The sequence below is a fragment of the Corvus hawaiiensis genome, chromosome 1 (assembly GCF_020740725.1).
Source record: "Corvus hawaiiensis isolate bCorHaw1 chromosome 1, bCorHaw1.pri.cur, whole genome shotgun sequence".
Lineage (NCBI taxonomy): Eukaryota > Metazoa > Chordata > Aves > Passeriformes > Corvidae > Corvus > Corvus hawaiiensis.
In genome coordinates, this window is record NC_063213.1 from 80,719,443 (window position 1) to 80,741,791 (window position 22,349).

Sequence of the window (22,349 nt, forward strand, 5' to 3'; positions counted from 1 at the left end):
GGCACAACCATATTAAAAAAAGAGGCAACCACTGTAACTAGACAACATTTGACGTGTTGGTCAGTTGCACAACTGAGGAAGCAAATCCCTAGGAATGGCAACAAATTACTCTCAGGACTTAACACAGACTGCTGGCAGCTTGAATAGCAGAGGTGTAAATGCCTAGAAAGACTGCTTAAGCTTCTGGGTCCTGTGCCTGCTATAGGTGATTTGCACAAACATACCAACAGAAACAGAAAATTCATAACAAAAGCAAGCCTCCAAGCATGGACCCTTTAACAGAAGCCATAACTAAGCAGAAAACAAAACAAAAAAATTGTATGTTTTGTTTTTAAAACTAGTAAAATATTTACCTTGTTTTTCTCATGGCAGGAAGTCCGAATGCCTGCTTGAAAAAACTTGACCTAGCCACACCAGGAACCACACTGCTACATCTGCTTTAGGCTGTCATTTTCCATGTTTTACAGAATCACAGAATATCCTGGGTCAAAAGGGACCCATGAGGATTATTAGTCCATCTCCTGGCCCTGCACAGCACCATCCCCAAAAGTCACACCATATGCCCATGAGTACTGTCCAAATGCTTCTTGAACTCTGTCAGGCTTGGTGCTGTGACCACTTCTCTGGGGAGCCTGTTCCACTGGCCAACCACCCTCTGGATGAAAAACTTTTCTCTAACATCCAACCTAAACCTCCCCTGACACCACTTCAGGCCATTCCCTCAGGTTCTGTCACTGGTCACCACAGAGAAGAGATCAATGTCTGACCCTCCTCTTCCCCTCACAAGGAAATTGTGGCTGCAGTGAGGTCTCCCCTCAGTCTCCTCCAGGCTGAACAGACCCAGTGACCTCAGTCACTCCTCTAATGGTTTCTAAACAACTTTAGATTTATGTATGAAGCGAGAACCACATCTTACTATTACGTTTTTAGAACTTACCCTGGCAAATCTCATAACTGCTTTTATTAAAACTTTATTTTCTATATGAATCAATCACTGACTGGTAAATCATGCAAGTACTTTAGCTTTTAATAAAGACATGGCATTTAATCAAAAAGTAGTTGGATTGCTTCTGTATTTCCAGAATTACAAAATCAATAGTAAAATTCAACACATACAGATGAAAAATTTCTCAGGCCTAGGTTTCCTCTCTGCTTACCCTGAACAAGCTTCTCTGAAGTAGGTTTCCCCCCATTTGAATCACCTTTTACCGCTGTTTGCCAGTTTAAGAGGAACAGTCAGTGTTTCCAGGTCCAGGTTGCTCCATTTAATCCAGAGCATTAACGCAGACTCCCTGACATGGGAAGCAGGGCCACGCTGGCATGCCTGCAGGTACCTGACATCCAGCTACCAGAAGCTGTTAATGCCAGGAGACATAAAACATGAACAAATGGGCTGGTAACAAGAATTCTCCTGGAGAAAGAGCAGCAGATGCCAACAGTATTCAGCTTTTTGTAAGGTAACTAAAATATTTAGAGTACTTAGCGTTCTTCTTTTAAGAGCATAGGCCAGAAGAGAGCAACAGTCCTCATTAGGCCTAAAGAGAAATATGACCTAAAGAACAAGTCAGAAGAAATCACACCATTCCTACCAGATTAGATTTGGAGCATCCTACCTTGTGATGGGAAAGGTCCTCAGTCTGTGTTAGTCCTCTACTGCAGGAAATGCTCACCATACAAAAACCAGTATTCAGGAAAAGAAAGCCTAAGCAGGATTAGATAATTACAAACAGAGACAAGCAAGTGAGGCAGCTTTGAGTCACAGCTGTTGTCAAGCTACAAAATCTGCTTTTTGCAGGATTCTGCCAATAATCACAGACAGTAAATGTGTCCGTTTGCCTTTCTTCTATCCTTACCAAGGAGGAAACAGACACCGCAGTTCTACTCTTTTTTTAAACCCCTGGAATGGCTTCAAGTCCATAAAGGAATTCTGCACAAGTTATTTGAAATTCACAGACCAGACCAACTTTAGAAACTTGCTGAAGAAGCAATGACCATTAGCAAGAGAATTTCTTCCCATGCAAACCTTCTGCATGGATGAGGATCACAGTTTAGACAACTATACCAGCAACAAATGGATTCTCCAATGGCACCTTACCTGATCTGAGGAAACTACTACAGACTAAATTTGAAAATGCCCTTTTCTCTGTATAAACCATACTAAAACTAAGAGGGCTTACAACTATACCCAGCAGGTAGATTAGCTTTCACTCTAGGTTCACCCTCAGTTTAAAAGGTAGTCTCATTGCTCTGAAACAGAGACTTCCAGAAGAACAAGGATACTTTCTACATGCAAACAGATGCTTCGACTCACAGTCATTCTCAGTGAGAGTTGCCCCAGTTGGACCCACCAAGTCCAAGTCAGGGCTTGGAACTACAGTACAGTGTGATACAAGCAAAGTATTTCAGAAAAAGCTATTTCAGGGTAAGATGAACGCAGACAACTTTATGCTTAAAAGCTTTTACTGTAAAAATGTTTATAAAACCCATCCCTTATTGAGAGCTATTGAAAACAGATGAACAATAAAAATGCTTATGCAGGAAAAATAAAGAGCTTGGAAAAGTGCAGCTTTATTTCTTATGGTCCATAAATCCAACAGTCAGAGATGTGCTATACATGCAACAAAACTCCATTTCCAAAACCCTAAAATGGTTCTTCATATGTCACTGCAAATTCATGGAGCTTCAACTAATTTTGTCATTATGACAGGAGTAGATCACACAAGTAGGTTAATACATTGTCACTCAGCAAGGCTGCACTACTAGAACAGGGCTAGAAAAGCAGCTTTATCTATCTAACAGTCCATCCATCAAATCAAAAGGCTAAGAGAATAGGGTTTGTTCAGACTGGAAAAGAGAAGGCTTTGGGGTGACCTAGGTGTGGCCTTTCAATACCTGAAGGGACCCCACAAGAAAGATGGAGACGGGGTCTTACCAAGACATGCAGTGACAGGACAAGGGGGAATGGTTTCAGACTGAGAGTAGGTTTAGGTTAGATATTAGGAAGAAATTCTTTCCTGTGTGGGTGGTGAGGTCGCCCAGAGAAGTTGTGGATGTCTCATCCCTGGAAGTGTTCAAGGACAGGTTAGATGGAGCTGTGAGCAATCTGGTCTAGTGAAAGATGTCGCTGTCCATGGCAGGGGGTTGGACCTAGATGATCTTTGAGGTCCCTTCTAACCCAGGCCATTTTGTGACTAAACAGCAAGGAAAAAACAGACTCTCTTTCTCTCTAATGAAACTTGTTATATTGCTGCTGCTCTGAGGCTCAACCACAAGGTGTCAGAAACAAATGTTTTTAGCTAAACTATAGTGATGAATGATCACAATTTGCAGGATTTAATTTATAAACACAAAATACGACTGCAGCTTTTCACTTCTACTGACTACTGTAGCCAAGAGAATTGCAGTATTTCAAATAAGGAGTAGTGAAGACCTAACAAGAAAAGAGCACACACTTATCTCTCATTCTTGCTTCAGATACCAGTCACACTTCTACAGGTTCTGTCTATTAACTCTTCACATGACGCCATTAAACTATTCTTTGTTCATAAGTCACAAAGGGTCACTGCAAAGGACAGGACACCAGGCTACAGCGGTCTCACTTCAGCCAGTTCATGTATTTTAGGCTCTACACAAAGGTACTCCCAGGACTGTTTTTAGAGAAAGAGATCTTGCCCATACGGCCCTTTTCTTCCAATTCCTACTTCTGCCACTGCTGACAACTGCCATAGAGATTTTAATTTAAATAATGGGGGACACACATACTGTGCAAACCCTGGGCCGTCAGCCTGGAGTGATGATCATCACCTACACAAACAATGCACAACATTTCTCAGGATAAAAGCAGAGCATTAGGATTTAACTCCATGACATAAATACAACAGCATGATATGAAGAGTCCCTTTCCAATGAGAACCCATACAAAAACATACTGCTCTGAAGGACAAACCCTCAGGTGCCACGTTACAAAGGAAGGCAAGCAGTCCCACAGCAGCACACTCTCACAGGTCAAGGACATGTCTTGGGTTAGCAGAAAGCAGGCCAATGAATCCCAAGGAATCAATCACCATTTAAGTTTAGCATCAACCAAAAATAAACATGTTCAAGTCTAAAGAGCATTTTTACATTACACATGTGCAAACAACATTTTAAGATAAAGGTAGTACTTTGCTATGAATGAGGCATAAAGTTCCTCACAACAATTTATCTTACTGTCATTAAACATTCAAAGAAACAGCAATTCTAGTTTGTTTACTATGGCCAGATTCCCAGATTTAATTTTTTTTCACACATCTATTTAACCTAAAAACTGGACAGCTTAGGCTTCAAAAAAACAGAAAACTGAAAATGCAAACAACTTTGCCTTGAGGTGAGAGGACTTATAAACTTGGTAGGTCGCTTATCTTTACAGCAACATCGGAGAACTTTTGCCAAGACTGTAGATTCCCAATTAGTTGAGACAGTAGAGGATTTTACATCAATTTTCTCACTTAGACAGAATAACAGTCCTTAGCATCCTCCACTTTCATCTGCAACTCTAACTAGCAAAAGAAAATAATGACCATTTATTCTAAGAGAAGGTGGGAGAAAATTCTGCCTACAAGTTTTCCTGCAGCTCTGGTACCTTGTTGAGAACTCACCTACAGATTATGGAGATTTAGGGGGAGAGAAGTAAATGTTTCTCCCTTTCCTAGTTGATAAGCTGGCTCTGAAACTCTTCATTTCCCTTCTGCTGTTCTAGAATGAAGGAGGCTTGATCCAGTTCTGTCATTAGATTTATGAGGAATGTGCAACACAGACCCAGTGGGCAACAAGGCCCAGTTCTGTCACCCCTAAATTTTCCTTTGCTTCAGAGGAGTTTGCTGGCTGCTATAATTTAGTTGGCCTTTCCTATTTCCTGTGCCTCTCGCAGACAATAAACAGAAATATTCCAGACATTGCATTTTGTCTGGATCCCAAGAAGCATTTTCAAAACAACACAAGTACTTGCAGTACGCTCTCTCCCACACTTTTCAAAACAACAGAGCAGAAAAGAAATACTCATCTCAAGAGATAACTGTGCCATTAAGCAAAAGAATAACCTCTTAGCCACTTCATAATTTACTCAAAAGTGATTAGGAGGTGTAATGGAAAATTCTTCAGGATGTTAAAAACTTCTGGCCAGTCTGAATGACACCAATGCAGGAAGAGTACTACCTGAGCTGCACAGAGTCAAGCAGCAGTTGCCACCAACCAACCATCTGCACATGGGAGCACACCCAAGGCTTTACTGGCTTTGCATACAGTTACCAAACTATGAGAAACTGTTGTCAGATTTTAGAAGAGGGCAGTAGGCAACTGGATTTACTGACTGTAAGCATCTCAGGATCAGAGAATCAGAGACAACAGATGTGCATCTCTCAGAACACACTAAGGTGAAGCCAGACTAATCTTAGACTGGAGTTTGCTTTCAGCCACAGAGAAACAATTTGAGAGGCAGCTCTTGAAGAGCAATTCCAGATTTGACCCAAAATTACAAGCAAATTCCTTTCGCAACTTCTGGATGGATTCCTTACCTGTTCTGTTTTTAACTTCATTCAAACCTCCTTTCTTACCTATCCTTAATTGTTTCCAACATGGTCACAGAGCTTCATAGTAGTTTACACAGCAAGATACCACAGGAAGTAATTCAAGTGGCAAACTCCCTTTAAAATACTTTTGAAAGCCTTTGTGCCACTTATCTAAATGGTGTTATCTATCCATACGGTGTTACCAAATCATAAATCCATTACCCTTCAGAATAAATCCTTATGTAAGTGGCAAAGCAATGACAAAACATCAGATAGGGAGAGTTATCCATTCACTGTTCACAACTGATGCTATATCTTTAGAGAAGTTTTCTTATGTCTCATGTAAAGAGTTAATCTTCAAGAAAAAAAACAAAACAAAAAAAACCAAGTGATACTCTTTCCAACTTCGTTGGCAAGCACAGAAGGATCACCTGATATGCCAGGCCCTTGAGATGTCTTGGACTATTGCCAAACAGGAATATTAAGCCACTGTACTTCTTTTTACCTATTGCTCAAGAGAAAGTCAGTCCTTCAGTAAATGGAAGACAGCAACAAATCTGATAAAGTTCATCAAAGCTGTGACTGCACAGCTCCACATTAGAAGAGTTACTCTGCCACTGCTCAGATGCAGCATCCCTGTCTCCTCCACCACAGAACATTCCACCAAAAAAATCCTAGGGGAATACCCAGCTTATTGCAGCAGGCAAGCAGCAAACTAAGAACACATTACATCAATAAAAGAATTTTAATTCACCACCTTTCCAGAGGGCATAGCCCTGTTGAAGGGTAAGGTTGTCACATTTCACTGGGTCAGGTCAATGCACTACATTAATATATATTGACATAAAGCATTTGTGTTATGGTAAATTGTTTATAAAAAATGCAATTAGCTGATTTCTGGTCTGCTGGCAACCAGAATTATCAGGGCTCAGCTGATGCATTTCATAAGATAGCCAGGATTTAATGACTTTCCTGTATAACTAATGTGGCAAGACAGTCTCAAGGAAAGTACAATGGTCTGGTTTCCAATCTCCTTAACACATTTCATTCTTGCATTACTTGTGCTTGGTTTTTTGCATCTTTTTCTAAAGGCATAACAGTACATTTTCCTTATCTGAATATTGCATTTTAAATAAAAAAGTAACAAAAATACAGTTCAATTCCTTAAATGAAATATTTCAGAAATAAGCCATCCTTTTTAGATCACAAAAGTCAATGCTGGTCACACAAAACTGAAAATCATATTCTTAGCCTTAACTGTTCAAATTCATTTCACCAGAACCAGATTAGAAAACTCTTTGAGGATTCTTATTGGAATTCTAGGGCTTAAAATTCTAGAAATTCCATTAATCTAGCTCATATATTAAGAAGAACTTAGAGGCTCAAAGAGAGTTGTGAAAGCCATTTTTTTTTAAAAGATGCACTACACAGGTAAATAAAAAGCCAAAGTATTAACAACACTATGTAGTATGAATATACAACATCTCCAATATATGTTCAGAAGCCAAAATTAAGGCTACTTCCCTAAAGAATTTTGTTCTTCAAGTTGTTCATCATACATTTTTCATTTTTGCATCATGGATTTTTCATTTCATTCTCATCACACATTTTTGATTTCTGCAAAGCTGTATTACTTGTGTGCAGTCTGGGTATCACTAACACAGGACTTCAGCTGTCTGGCAGACAAATGCAAAGCCAACATACAACAATTAGCATATTAAGATTTTTTCTTTTAACTTTTCATGGCTTCATCATGAAGGAGGATTTAAAAAAAAATTAAGTCCTTATTAAAAAAAAAATCCCTTTTTAAAAACCAGTAGCTCTTGTTCCAAAGCAAAGAGGCTCAGCTACACCACAAGATAAGGATCTTTTCTCAAAACTGAAGCAAACTCAATTTTGCTATTACTGTAGAAGAGAATAGCAGAGAACACTTCATGTAATTCATTATTCTTCCACCATTTCCTATCACCCCAAAACACACCACTAGGAACATCTAGCTCACGAGATGATTCACTAGTAACGCAGATTAGCCTATTATCCCTAGAGCATTCATTCACTTTTTTAATTTAAGCAAAGTTTCTACTGGGTACCTGCTGAACATCTCTTGTACGGTCCAGGAAAAAAACACCTTTTCACTGCAGCTCCACCTCTTTGTACTTTCAGCTGTAAGACTCAAGACTAGAATATGTAATTGAATTTACACTGGGGTTTTTTTTCCTGAAACCTCCTGTGGTCAAGTCTACAGAAAAGAAAGTTTTACACAAAAATCCTCACACTGGAAGAGCACATGTTGTTACAATTAAATAAATGCTGGTAAGAAGCAATCTTCATCTTCAAATCAGCCTAGAGTACCTAGGATTTGTTAAGTGAGGGAGAGGAGGTGGAGCAATTTTATTCTTAGTTCTGACATCCACTGCTACCAGCTAAAGACAAGTCCCCGAATCACCTGCACCCCCTACTTTATTCAAGTAGCAATAATCTGTATTGGCAACACACTTCCATCCTCATATGTTTGGATAAGGGATAGCAGCACTTCTTGCTCATAACAAGGTTTTTCATAGAACACCAAAGAACCTCAAAGAGGTGAAACCTCAAGCAGGTGAAATACAGCACCTGCAAGAACTATGAAGAAGAAACTATGCATATCTTTTACTCCTGTGGAAAGGTAAAACTCTACAGAGATGGAAGAAATTGCAAAGGGCTTGTGGAACACTCGGAAAAAGCTGACTGCAAAAGTATCACAGAGCAGCATTGCACCATCACACTGTATTTGGAGAGCATTCTAAACCAAAGGGGATTAGAAATCAATGAAAACCCCAAGAATTCTTTCCATTTGCCCTTGAGGTCTTGCATTGCTCATCCTGCACCTCTCATAGTGCTACAGGTTAAAACCACAAAAAGCAAAAGTAGATTTTTCATGTAAAAGTGAAAAGAAAACATATCACACTTGTTTAAGTGTGGTCAGGTTGCCTACTAGTTAAGGATTTGTGTGAAAGGCTGAGGAACTTCAGTGACATCTTCTCTACCCTGCCCTTCCTTACCTGGCTGCACAAAGCAGCATCTCTCATGAAGCCTAGATTACTACATTCCAACAGGTGAGCTCGATCTATCCTATTCATTAGGGAGAGCTTTTATATGACAACGTGGTCATTGTCTCTGGAGAATGCCATCCACTTCAAGACTTCACCAGGCATGATGAAGAACTCATGAAGAACAAAACAGCTCCTTTTGGGTATGAGCCAGCAGACATGAGGGATCTCCTCACAGGGCTGACCAGGACCCATGTACCACCACTTTCCACCCTTGGTAGATATCAATTCTTTTCAACTAAAAGAAAAACTTAGAAGAGTAAGTTCTACTGATTTTACAGTGATTTCGTTCACACTTAACACCCACTAGCCAGCATCTACAGGGCTAAAGCAAGATGGTGTGACAATCCCTCTTCTCCCAAGAGCATAGTTAGAGACCTGGCCTTGGCTCAAAAATACCTCCTAAATCTACAGAATCCTTCAAAATTTGTCTTATATTTTCTCAAAACCATGGATGGCTAGCATTAGTAACAAGGCTGTTACCAATATGACCCACTTAACAAAAAGCCCAGGCTCTGTGTCCTACCTACCACATTCCTTTCAGTCAAGTGCCGATACCTCAGTTACGAGGAAAATTGAGGAAAACATGGGTAGGATTAATCAGTGCTTAAAAGGCACAAACGGACAAACCACACAACCACTGACAGCCAACTGCTGTGTGAAAGGCTCCTGTGTCTGACTAGACTGATTCTGGTTTAGATTCTAATCCTGGGGAAGCTAAACTTCACTTTCTAGGAATGTTTTTGCTCATGTAGGGACTTAATGAAGAAACCCTACACTTCAGTGACAGACAAGGCAAGGGTAAGGTCAGGAGATCTTATCCACAGGAGGGCAAGAATTTGTTTTCTGTAGAAAATGAGGCCTGGCAAAATGAAAGCAGGAAACCCATAAAGGAACAGGTCTGCAACATTCACTGTGTCCTACTTCTGCTGCCAACTCCTGTGCTCAAAAAAAAGGTAAGCGGTAAGGTTGTTCAAATCCACTTCATTACCTGACGCTATGGAAACATGTACCATTTTAAAGATGCTGGGCAGTCATCACAGTTCAGCTCTTGGAGAGACAAATACAGCTTGCCATACTATTTACTTTCATGATGAGAAGCAAATTACACCATTATCAAAGACCTAAATCAAAACAATATTTGAATCAATAAATTCCTGTACAACTAAAGAGAAACTAGCCCTTCCCCTTATTCACAATTTCTGTGCTACCTCTTGATAAACTGTAAGCCAATTCACAGTTGGATTATTTCTCAGATACAAGAAAGGCTCTCACATGGAGCCTTCTAAAACCAGATTTAAAACAGGAAAAATTAGTAATTGTTTGAGGGAGAGGAAGTCTCACATTCACCTTTGTTCCACTAGTTCCTGGCAAGAGAAATAAATACTCACCACAAGCATTCGTGTTTTTCCGTAAAGACAATCATGCAGAGCAACAAAAGGTACACCCACAGGGGAGTAAAGAGCAATAATTTCCCAAGAGAAATGAAGACATAAGCGAAATATTCTGCTCATGCCTAATTGAGTGCCAAAGAAAACTTTAGACTGGACTATGCTGTCTAGTCTATACATACAAACGGAAAGAAAAACAGTTTCAAAAAGTCACCCCTAAAATCTAACATTAGAACTTTTTAATTCATGCACTGCGGCTTTAGTTCTGATGCCACAGAACATTTAACCTTTCACCTTTCTAGAAAGTTACCCCCTCTCCCACACAGAACAAATGTTCAAGGAATAGACAACATTAACAGGTGAATTACCCTAGAGGTAGCTTTTTGGTACTAAAATCAAAATGCAAATTCAACTGCCAACTAGCATCAGACATAGCAATACCCAGAATTGTATTGTACATAACTTTTGGTTTTAAATAGAAGACACTACATTGAGAAGCATCTACTAACACTTTAGAGGATTAAAATTAACCATGTCACCTGGTGATGACAGCAATCAGTGATTGCTTTCAGAAGAAAACTTAAGACAATCATATTTCATTATTTCACATATGAAAAGTAAGCCATTTATTTGAAACTAGAACATTAACCTTCCATAACTTAAATGGGGGATTTAAACCCTCTTTGATTCAATCCTAGAATATGTGAAAAGAAGCAAACCTTTACACCAGTAGAATAAGGATTACTGTCAAGTATTTTTACCAGTCACGGCTACATCAACTTGAATATGGCAGAAGTGATTTCTTCTTAAGATTATTAATACAACTTTATTAATTAAAGTAACAATCTTAATCTTAAAAAAAATGCTATTATGGCTAGCTGTTCCTCCTGAAACAAGCAAAATTCCACTGAAGAAGCTTTTATGAAAAGTACATACCATTGCTGCTGCCAGAAACAGCAACAAAAAAACACAGCCAGATTCTACCACCACAACTCTTAGGAGGATTCTTCTATTTTATCTGTTCTCTGCCAAGAGAAAGTGTAGTCATTGAGAAAGCGTGAATTTCTTTATCCAGTGGAAGTGAATACCATTTTTACCATTTATAATATAAGGTAAAAATAAATTACAGCTGAAAAACTCCAAACCAGCTGTAGACACATGTTTACAGAGTACTGTTTAATACTCAACTACTGTAATACAGCCTTCACACTTGCCAGAACTTGCTACAGCTGAACTCTATTGCTTCTGAAAGCCTGGTAGTAGCTTTTCTTAAACATAAGCAACCAGTAGAAGTACAGGAGGATCAAGCTAGGGAATATTTAACCAAACTGGACAGACACAAATCCATGAGACCTAATGGAGTGCACTGGTAATGGCTGTGTGATCTGGCCAATGTCATGGCAAGGTCCCCCAGTTACTGCAGACAGGTCATGGCGATCAGGAGCTCCCCAGAGCTGGACAAAAGCAAAACACACCCCTGTCTCTAGAACAGCTTGGAGGACAATCTAGGGAGCCACAGGCTGGTCAGCCTCACCTCAACCCAGGAAAAGTGACAGAGCTTGCTGGAAAACATTTCCAAGCCAAGAAGGTAATGGGAAGTCATTATCAGGGATTTATAAGTGGAAGCCAGGCTAGGCCAACCTGATAGACATTAATAAGGAAACAACTGGCTCGGTGAACTAGGGGAGTACACAAGTGGTTTATCCTGACTTCAGCAAGACTTCCCAACTTTTGTTTTCCATAGCACCTTCACAGACAAATGGATGAAGCACAGACTAGCTAAGTGGACAGTGAGACAAAACTGAAAACTGAGAAATCTGCCAGGCAGAAAGTTACTTAAAGAGCTAGGACACCTTACTCTGGGGAAGAGGGGACTCAGACAGAATCTTATCACTGTGTATAAATACCTGGAAAGGAGAGGGAGTAAAGAAGACAGAATCTTCTCAGTGACAGCCAGTGAAGAGACAAGAGGGAACAGTCACAAATTGAAATACAAAGATTTCCATTTAAACATTAAAGCATTTTTTTCTTCTTTTAAAACCTACAGGTGACCAAGCACTGGAACAGGCTTCTCAGGGGCATTGTAATATCTGCATCTTTGGAGGTGCTAAAAAATCTGACAGCACAATATTCTGTGCAACCTGCTCTAGTTGGCTTCATTTTGAGAAGCAGGTTGGATTAGAGATCTCCAGAGGTGTCACTTCCAATCTTTGGGTTTGTGTACTTCAGGTTCTACAGACATTAAAATATGTCCAAGAGTTGATTGGAAAATGTTGTAATGTAATTTTAGTGTCTGTACAGATCTCCACTGGCAGTCTAGTATTCCAAAACAAGAAAAAAATCCACAACTAGAGGCTCTGGAATAAGAGAACCCATGCTAAAAACAGATGAGGACCTTCAGGCTTGTTGGCCTGCTTGTACAAAAGAGTACACTCATACGTGAGCCTGAGGAGGAAGGTCAGCCACAGATATTCTTGACATATAGGAGCATAGAGTTAGCTTCAACTTAATGCTAGCAGGGGTGGCAGTTAACTGGAATTGAAATCCTCCTGCTACAAGACTCTTTTTATACTTCTTTTAGTATATTCTGAAGTTTCAAAAATTCTAAAAGCTCAAGTTGTATATCAACAATTTTCACCACATAAACCAGCAATAGCTTATTGTTTCCACAACCTTATTTTAAAAAGGTTATGCAAGACCACACTTGGAGTGCTGCGTCCAGTGCTGGAGACCATAGCACAGGAAAGACGTGGAACAAGTCCAGAGAAGGACCACAGAAATGTCAGGGTGCTGGAGCACACCTTCCATGAGGACAGGCGGGGAAAGTTGGGGTTGTTCAGCCTGGAGAAGAGAAGACTCCTTTAAGACCTTATTGCAAACTTTCAATACTTAAAGAGGGCTTATAAGATAGGGACAGATTTCTACTAGACCTGTTGCAACAGCACAAGGGGTATTGGTTTTAAACTAAAAGATTTAGACCAGATACAAGGAAAAATTATTTTACAATAGGGTGGTGAAACACTGAAACAAGTTGTACAGTGAGGTGTTGGATAACTCATCCCTGGAAACATAAACGGTCAGGTTGGAAGGGGCTGTGAGCAACCTGAAGCTCATTGCAGGGGGATTGAACTAGATGACATTTAAAAGGTCCCTTCCAATCCAAACTACGCCATGATTCCATGTTGACGCCACAAGCAACTTCCTTATAAAGTGTCAAAGAAAAGGCAAATGAAAAACTGGAATAGAAATATGTTTTACTCGGTACTACAGGAAAACCCCAAAAACATCTGTTGGGTACGTCTGTTGGTGACCAGCTGTTGCCTTTCGCCTTGCCCTCCAGTGACGAACAAGATCAAGTACTGCCATCATTGTGACAGAGACAAAACAATACAAGAGCCATGAGCACCATAAGAAACTCTCAAATAAGTGCACTTCGTCTTCATCAGCTCCCACAATAGCATTACTATCTCTCAAGGATAGGATTTAAGCAAAATTACCCTAAGTAATTATTACACAATTTAAGAAAAATGTCAAAGTTTCTCTTCTCTGTGCAGCCATTTACACAGAAGGAGGATTGTGTGCAATCTGGCAACAAAGTATCTGCGCCTTGAATAGATGGCGTGCTGCTCCACAAAGCATGCAGTCACACAAACAAAGTCTGGACTCCCCACGAACTGACAAGATTACAATTGTCATGTGACAACTAGACTCGATACAAATGCTCCTTTTACTGTGAAACAAGGTCGTGTGACTCTCGATCAAAAGAGGCTCTTCCTAGTTAACTATCATTGATGTTATGCCAGGGTTTTTGGACTTCTCTTTCTTTCTTAAAAGAAAGCTCAGAACAAAAAGACAGCCAACCTCATAACTGCGCATTTTATAATGTCATCTGCGAATTTCATTTGGTTTTCTTTTCACAGGAACAAAAGACGAAATTGAGGAAGATAATTTTTAAAATAGATTTACTGAAAAGAGTATTAAAACACCTTCCTCCAAGCTACTACGCTGCTTGGAAAGACTTCAGTAGAGCATTACTGCAGCTATTATACACATTTGTACACAAATCCCTGAGAAAGAAAAGTGCCACGTGACTTCAGATCTTGATTTGACAAAATTATGTATTGCAGACAGGAATTTCCTGATTCAAAACATGGGCATGAAAGAGAGATTCCTGTTGCTCACTTTACTCCAAGAAGGGTAAAAAAGGGTAAAAAAATCCCCAAAAGACAACAGTTTTTCCCCATTTACTTGTTTAAGGCAGAGGTCACAAAAGTGCATAGGGTGAAGAGTCTATTTTGCCAACAAATTATTTTTGTTGAGTTTGGATATTGGCACAGGGTAGGAACCTTCTTCTTAAATACCTGTTATTACATGCTACTTGAATAACAAAGTCCCGCAGCTCATCTATCCAATCACAAACTGCACATCTATACACATGGAAAGTGTTGCATATTTCTTCTTCTTATCAAGAAGGAACAGATTTTACTGGCAGCCCACCACCTGTTTTCCAGCTTTTTAAGGTCTCTACTCCTTAATTAAATAGTTGTCCTAATTTAGCAAAGCACATGTCCTGTATTAAAAAATAGGGCATAGCTAACTATAAAATGAAGAGCAGAAATAAACCACTTGTGCATTTCAGCCTTCAAATGTCATCCACTTACTTCTGCCAGTCACTTTCCTAACACAAACAAGACACACGAAGGAGCAAACCAACTCCTAGTTAGGAATTGTTCACAGAAGTAAGGAATCCAGAAGTGGCCGAGGACTGAAACCACCAGAAAACTAAGTTCACTGAGGAGTTTTTTGGGGTTAGCGGTTTTGACTTAAAACCACTCACCCAGTTCTGAATACATGTAGATTTTTATTTCTTCCCCCTCACAAGGAATGATATAGTATCAACTTCAGTTTGGATTTTATGAAGCTCAGTCTGGTAGAAGGATATTCAAATTCAGTTTAGAGAAGTTTCCAAAGCAGTCTCATCTCCTTCCATGCCTTTGGGGAGTGGGTAAAAGAAGGACAAGGATGTGCAAGTCCTGGACTCCTACTACAATAGCTGAAACAGGTCTGCTGGAAGATTTCCATGTCATGCATCCCCAGCTTCAAAGTTTATTCAGGCCTCGGACTGGAACACAGGTAACCATTTATTTTTTTTAAATGTATGGAAGAGCATTCAGTTAATCTTGCACCATGCAAAGCTACCAAGTCAAAGATAACTCCCTAGAGTACAGCTAGTTAGCTAATATCTATTAAAAAAAAATAATAAAATAAAAAGTGACCCCCTCCTTCCCCAAGAAGCCTTTTATGAAACAATAACATTTTATGAAATAGGATGGATGTTAGTCAGTAAGTTACTTTCTAAAAAGCTATCAATAAAATTAGCAACTTTTTAAAGCCTAAATCTCCTACAAATCTGTAGCTCTGTGTGTGTATGTGTATAAACACACATGCTTGAACCACACACAGGCTATTCATTTTTTTTAGAAAAGAAAATTCTGTTTTATGAGAAACTGACAGCAGCACAGCAGCTCACTTAAGTGCTGTGCCCGACCCTCCTCCGGCCCCTGCCATGTGATCTAGACAGCAACATGCAACATAAGCACTGAGCTTAGAGCAAATTTACTTTTTGGAGACAAACTGAGTAAACACACACACACACAATCATTTTGAATTGCTCAGCAGACAGTTACTTAAAAAATGAGCATCATAAGCAGCATTTTTGAAGATTACTTTTGGTTAACAGCAGTTGGCCACTGTCAGACTGCAAATTCACTTTTAAAAAAAAACAACACCGGTTGAAGGATTGACATTTAGAATATTGCCCTACTTCCAACCCCAGCTTTGCTGTTAAGAGGCAAGTCTCATCTCTCTGAAGGGAGCAGCATGAAATCCAGCCAAAGGTAAAATGCAAGAACCGACACTGGACAAGTACCAAAAAGCAGAATACAACCACGTAAGCAAGTGTGCACACAAAAAGCACCATTGATTAGCACCATAATATTTACAGTAGTCCCATGGAGGTTGTTAAGGTTTAAAAAAAAAAAAAAAAACATAAAACCCCCCAAAAAACCAAACAAACACAAACAAAAAACCAAAACAACAAACACCCCAAAACCCAAAAAAATACTTCTATCAGAGCAGAGAGATATTTTGTCTCAGCAGATCACTTGAGAAAATATCAGAACAGTAAAGTAAGATGGTGCTAAGTGTGATATACTAAACTTCATGTTTAATAGCTCAAATAGTACTGTGTAAATGCAACTCAGACATCAAAACAAAGTGAGGAAAAAATGCACAGCTTAGGAGCATTTTGGCACCCAACTAGATGGGATTCTTCACTTGACCATGGGAAACTCATGGGATAGAAAAAAAAACAAATACCAGGATGAAAAACTGCCCTTGCTGCTAAAGATGCAGTACACAGGGAAGATACCTCAAGGGGGTGTCACACTTTTGTAATTAAATAATGTAGGAAAAGCTCATTTATTACCATTCCCACCCATTTACCCTCATTAAGATTTCCTGTGAGGCTTCACAGATTCTAACCACCAATATAAATAATTGATAAATGATTATGATTCAACTCATAAACAAAATAGTGCAAGACTATCATGGTATACTGTTTTTCACAGCTGACGTAAGCACTGCATGTGAAGTAAATCCAGCAACACTTTTTGCAGAAACAAATTCTAACATATGCAAAAATCTATAGGTCCTGAATGCCAGAACTTTTGGATTAAAAAAATTTCCATACACGACATCAGGTGTGTCAGAACACCTGGCATCACTGAACTAGCAGAGATCTAGTTTGAAATGAAAGGCAGCATTCACAAGGAGTTAGTGCCCAACAGCACCTTCCAGAAAAAGGACAAGTCTGAAAGTCTGGGTCTATAATGCAGACCTTAACCATGCTCTCCAGCTGAAGGGAGAGATTTGAGAGGGTATCATACTCCTAAATGAACACAGACTGACCATTGCTCCATGGTGCTACAGGCTGGCAATTCATAGAGAGTTTTAGCTACTGTATACCAGGTCACACATCATAATTAAAGCCACCTTTGTGGAACCGTGTTGCCTGTGCTGCATAGCAACAGTATCTCATGACAAAGGCAGGTTTCTGTATTGGTGCTTACTTTAGCAGAACACTGGGATCTACACAGGAATTCTCCCTCCAAGTGGTTTGTGAACAGAAAACACCACAAGTAAAAGTTTGGAGAAGGAACATTTTCAAACTAAGAACTGAGTGAAAGTTATTCCTAAAGAGTTTGCATTAAAATCTTGCCAAATTAAATATTCAGATTCAGAAAGAAAAGTTTGTCAACAAGGCTTATGATTCAGAAAGGATGTTGATTTCCTTCTCTGAGCTGCTACTTCATCTATTTCTCCCACAGTTTCATCTATTTTTCCCCTGCCATCCTCTGTTCTCTACAGCACCAGGTTCCTGTGTTGCATCAAGTCTTTCATGATACATTTTAGCTGACCAACTGGAGCTGCTGCTCATTGTCACCAATCCTCTCTAGACCAGCTTCTAGAAGGAGAAAGTGCAGGAGATGCCCAAAGAAAGTTTTATCCACAACTGCAGGATTCTGGACAGTTGACTTATTAAAAAGACATTCCTTCGTATGGTCTGAATACCGGTATTGTCAAAATTCTGTACCATTATTTAGCTCTTCTCAAATTTGACTGGTCTCAGTTAATGGTCTCAGTTTAATGAGGAAGTCACTTGTGAGGAAGACATGTTGAAAAGTTAGTTATTTTGCAAAGCACTATTTCACCCCAATGTCACAGGTTCCTTTCATACATAAGAAAGGAGATTATTCCTCCAACTCATATCACAAAGCCAATTTCCTGATGTTACAGAAGCCTGCAGTTTTAAAGTCCTTCCCATGAGGATGGGAAACTGTCTCAGGTGGTAAGAGGGACAGCATCCAGTCAGCCTTTTCCCAAAAGTCCCATGCCAACAGCTGGCACTACAGTCAGCACCCACCCAGCCTCGTGCCCAGCACAGAAGGTTTTTCTGGGCAGAAACATTACAGCACAGCATGCAGCAAAGTACAAGGAAACACTGCCAAGGTGTCTGATCAACTTGGCAATAGCTAAAGGGCAACATCCTTCGATTCAGTCCACTCATCTGTGATGATGAGTAGGGTCTTGTTTGGTCAGCTGCCACAGCATTACATTTTAAGAGAGGTCCTTAAATACACCTGACTTTTGGTAGCTTCTACAACAAAAGACTGCTCCATCCACTATCAGACACAAGGCCTCCTCTTATTTAAAAACAAGCAAAGAGCTAAATAAGTGAGAGAAAGAAGAATGATTTATCCCCATGGCAAGAACGTGAAAGACAGCAGTAAGACTCTTGCTAAGGTAACTGATGATTCCACTGCATAGGCAAAAACTCTACAAGTTCTGCTCCATGATAAAGTGGATTTCTTGCTCCAGTGATCTATTATTATCTATTATCATCAACAGCACTGTTCAAACACAACTGCTGAAACACATTCAGAAAGACTCCTTCCAAACTTTAACACTTCAGTCTGGATCTACAGCATACTACAACAAGCCTGAAATCTCAACCTCCACATATTTTTCAGGTAAACAGATTTCCAGGAATAATCACCCTTATAAAAATCATTTTAAAAGTCCAAATGAAAACTTAGAAAAGTAAACTTGTATTTAATAGTTGACATTTTAAAATAGGTAAATTCCTGTAAACAAAGTTTTGTTTATGTATTATTATGTTACAAATTTTTAAATGAGTGTTGCATTCATATCCCATCTGCATGGCATGATTTTTCAGATAAGCAATTTTATTTACATTTAAGCTTCATTCAGAGCAAGTTTTAGCCTTAGAAAATTAAATTAATGGAAAACAAATACATTCAAAGGCACTGTCAATTATTCACCAAACTCGATACTAATTTAGACTCCTCAAACATCCAACTGTCCTGTGCATCTTAACATGACAATTGTAGCTTCCAATAAAATCACATGCAATAAAGCCTTGGCCAACCAACTAAATAAATGCAACCCAATGCAGTTTATGTGGTCAGTCACAAACACTTAGCTGCCTGAGATTATTACATACACAGCACTGATGTGAATTTTAAAATAAGTGTATTAATGATAAGTGTAACAATGTAGCAGTCCATGCAACACCAGATTTCCTGGTCATAATAGCTCTCTATTTTAGAAGTGGTACCTTGAGCAAGAATTATCCTTGCCCTAATGTATCTGTTCAATATTGAGATGAGAACCAATTTGGGCAAATTCACTAAGTTCTGCAGTTCCACAGAAGAAAGGAAGGAAGGCTATGTGAAAAAACCCAGTCATTTTAAAAATCATTTGCAGTTGTCTTCCTGAAATCTCACCTAAGATATCAGCAAGCAGCAAATGGGAAAACAGCATTCAAGAAGCTCAGCTAAGCTAAGGTACTTTTCTCCACCCCTAAAATGACACACCATGGTAACAGCATCTGCCTACAAAGCCCAACAGGCTGAAAACTGTGTACCACAGGCACCACTCCATGAACTTCCAAACAAATATTCAGGTTGCTTTTAAAGTACACAGCAATTGGTGTTACCCCTCCACCCGGGAGCACAATCACATCCTACTAAAAAGCAACTTTTTACAGCAATTAAGTGGTTCATTTGTCAAAGGCACCAAAAGCTCCAGTAGTTTATGGAAAAAAAAAAAAAAAAAAAAAGGCCTTCCTTTATCAGGTTTAGATTTGTTCTCCTCTGTATCACTCAGGGGAAAATGTAGCATGAGTGCTTCTCCAAGTTTCTTTGTAACTGATGACGCTTAGAAGTTACCAGGAAACACGATCTATGAGGCACACGAATGATGAAGTTTTGGTCATGGGGTTTGGGGATTTTTAAAATTTATATTAATTTTAAACCACTATTCCACCTACTTCTCAACACAGGTAGTGGTCTGTACTGCAAAGATTATTTTGCCACATGTAGTCTGCACTCCCAGGATCCAATCTCCACTCTGAATGTAGGAGAGAGACGAACTAATTAAGAACACCCTAATAGCACTAATCCTCCTCTTCCTCACAGTGCCTATCAGGTAGTTCCGGAACAGTTAAGCTCTCCTTCCCTTCACTGAGGGCTGCAAAAGACTCAGTGTCAGTCACATTCCTCCCCAGAAACTGTACATTTATTGAAGCAGTCAGTCCTCTGAATCCACAAGAAAGCTCAGGCATGCATCCATGCCTTCCTGTCATTGAGGTAAACACCCCCCAGCAGCATGATTTTTTGCAAGTGACCAGAACTATCAGCAATGACCCTTTCAACTCTGGTGAAAAACTAAGATTTCCCCTTTCAGGAGGGATCCAAAGAGGCTTTGATTGCAACTTCCAGGTTCACCCCATTTATGCAGGAGTTATTCTAGCAATGCTATCAATTGACTGAAACCCCACAACAGGAAGAATAGCTTAAAGCATCTGACTTCATCAATTCTTCAGAAAGCAGAGCTCATTTGGCAGTAAATGAAAGGAACTGCAGAATCTGCTCTAGAAGTGGCGTCTTTCCCCTTTCCTTTACACAATCTTCATGCATATTTTGGATGTGAGAGGTGTATTCTTTGGCAGTTGCCGTCTGGACTCCCAAAGAATGGAGCAGACCACAAGATCATCTCCCTCGCTCCACCTACAAACCCTCAACAACAAAAAAAGGGGGTGGTGGAGATCCTCTATGCTTGCCCAATACGCCAAGGGTAAGACATATATCCTACAGAGTTAGCTAAATACTTGGAGGGCAATATATATAGAAGAAAGCTAAAAGTTAAAGAAAGCTTAAAACTAGCTGGCAGGAAGACAAACTTTCTGTACTTGCCATTGGTTTGTCTAACACCAGCTGACTGTTCCAGTAGCCCTTCACACCAGAAGCAAAGCAGCTGAAATTCATCCCTGATGCAACTCCAGCGAGACTAATAGGTTTCCACAAGAACGAATCAGACCCTGTCTATCTAAAACCAAACCCACTAAAGTTTCACTGAAGCGAAATTGCAGGAGTACAATCTATGGATAACAGCTGGAGAACATTAACTCTCCCCCCAACCATTGCCGGGGTTAATTTCTTTCTTTCTGTTCAGACAGGAAGCAGTCATATGCCATAGTGCATAATATAAGGATCCTGGGATATAAAGACGAGCAGAAGAGGATTACAAAGAACGCTCTACAAGTTTTTTAGCAAAGTTTCCGCTGCCATAACTCCCGAGCTGCCTTCGAATAGCAAGCCTCGTCGCTGCCGCGACATCCTGAGCTGAGACAGCACTTAAACTCCTATCGAGTGAAAAAAATCATTAAACATTAAGGGTGTTTTTAAGGGGCGCAGCGGGAGCCCAAGGATTGTGTCGCGGATCCGGGCGGGGATCGTCCCGGCCGGGGAGAGGAGGACCCCGCCGCGGCGCCCCTCGCCCGGTCACCCCCTCCCCGGCCAGGAGGACCCCGCCGCTGTTCCAGCACCCCTCCTGCGGCCCTCCCAGCTCACCCTCGCTGCCGTACTGCTTGCCATTGTTCGCGCCCATCCTGCCGCCTTCATGCTCGTCGCCGCTTTCCCACGCCGCCGCTCAGCATCTCTACCGCGGGGCTGACGGGGAGCAGCCCTGGGGCAGTGGCGGGGGAACAGCCCCCAGAAGTTTTCACGGAGACATGTCCAAAGCAGCCTTACAACCTTACAACCTCCTCCGTTTCTTCTCGGGTGGCCGACACCCTCCCTTCCCCACCTCACAAAAAAAAAACAAAAACAAAAACAAAAACAAAAACAAAACAAAAAAACCCAAAAACTTTAAAAGTGAAAGAATCAAAACCGCGATGTATCGGTGGGCCCTGCCCGCCCCGGTTTCCAGCCGGGGTGTCAGGACAAGGAAGGCGGCTCCAGTTATAATCCACAAGCAGGACGGGCGGGACGGCCTCCGGGCGCTGGCTCCACCGCCCCGCGGCGGGCGCTCGGCTCCTCCGATGCTTCAGCGCCGCTCCGCCTTCCACCTCCTCCTCCTCCTCCTCCTCCTCGCAGCCCGGCCGCTGCTGCCGCCTCCCCCGGGAGGCCGCCGCCAGCCACTTGTTGCCCGGGGCGGGAGGAAAGGGAGCCTCCGCCGCAGACTTTTGTTAGCGGCAGGCGCCTCCTCCCGGCGCCCAACGCCGACGGGCCGGGGGAGGGAGGGGATGGGGATGGAGGGAGGATGGAGCCCGGAGCCGGCCTCGGCCCTTAAAGACACAGCGCCCGGCACGGGGCTCCTGCGGCCGCTGCCCCCCTGCGTCCCCCGCTGTCCCAACAGAGCAACCCGGGAGCGCCCGGCGGGGATGGTGCGGGGGCTGC

At 40.9% G+C, this 22,349-nt stretch overlaps 1 protein-coding gene across 2 annotated transcripts in view; it reads right to left on the reverse strand.

Moving 5' to 3' along the window:
* Positions 1–22,349, reverse strand: part of FBXL7 (F-box and leucine rich repeat protein 7) — a 289,554-nt gene that overhangs the window by 156,975 nt on the left and 110,230 nt on the right. Inside the window, exon 1 of one of the 2 annotated variants that reach the window (XM_048311571.1) lies at positions 21,522–22,095. The exons of the other annotated variant lie outside the window; for it this stretch is intronic. Coding sequence (XP_048167528.1) covers positions 21,522–21,558 — 37 coding nt within the window. The 5' untranslated portion in view covers positions 21,559–22,095. Of the gene's footprint in view, positions 1–21,521; positions 22,096–22,349 lie in introns of those variants that run through there. 2 annotated transcript variants of the gene reach the window in all.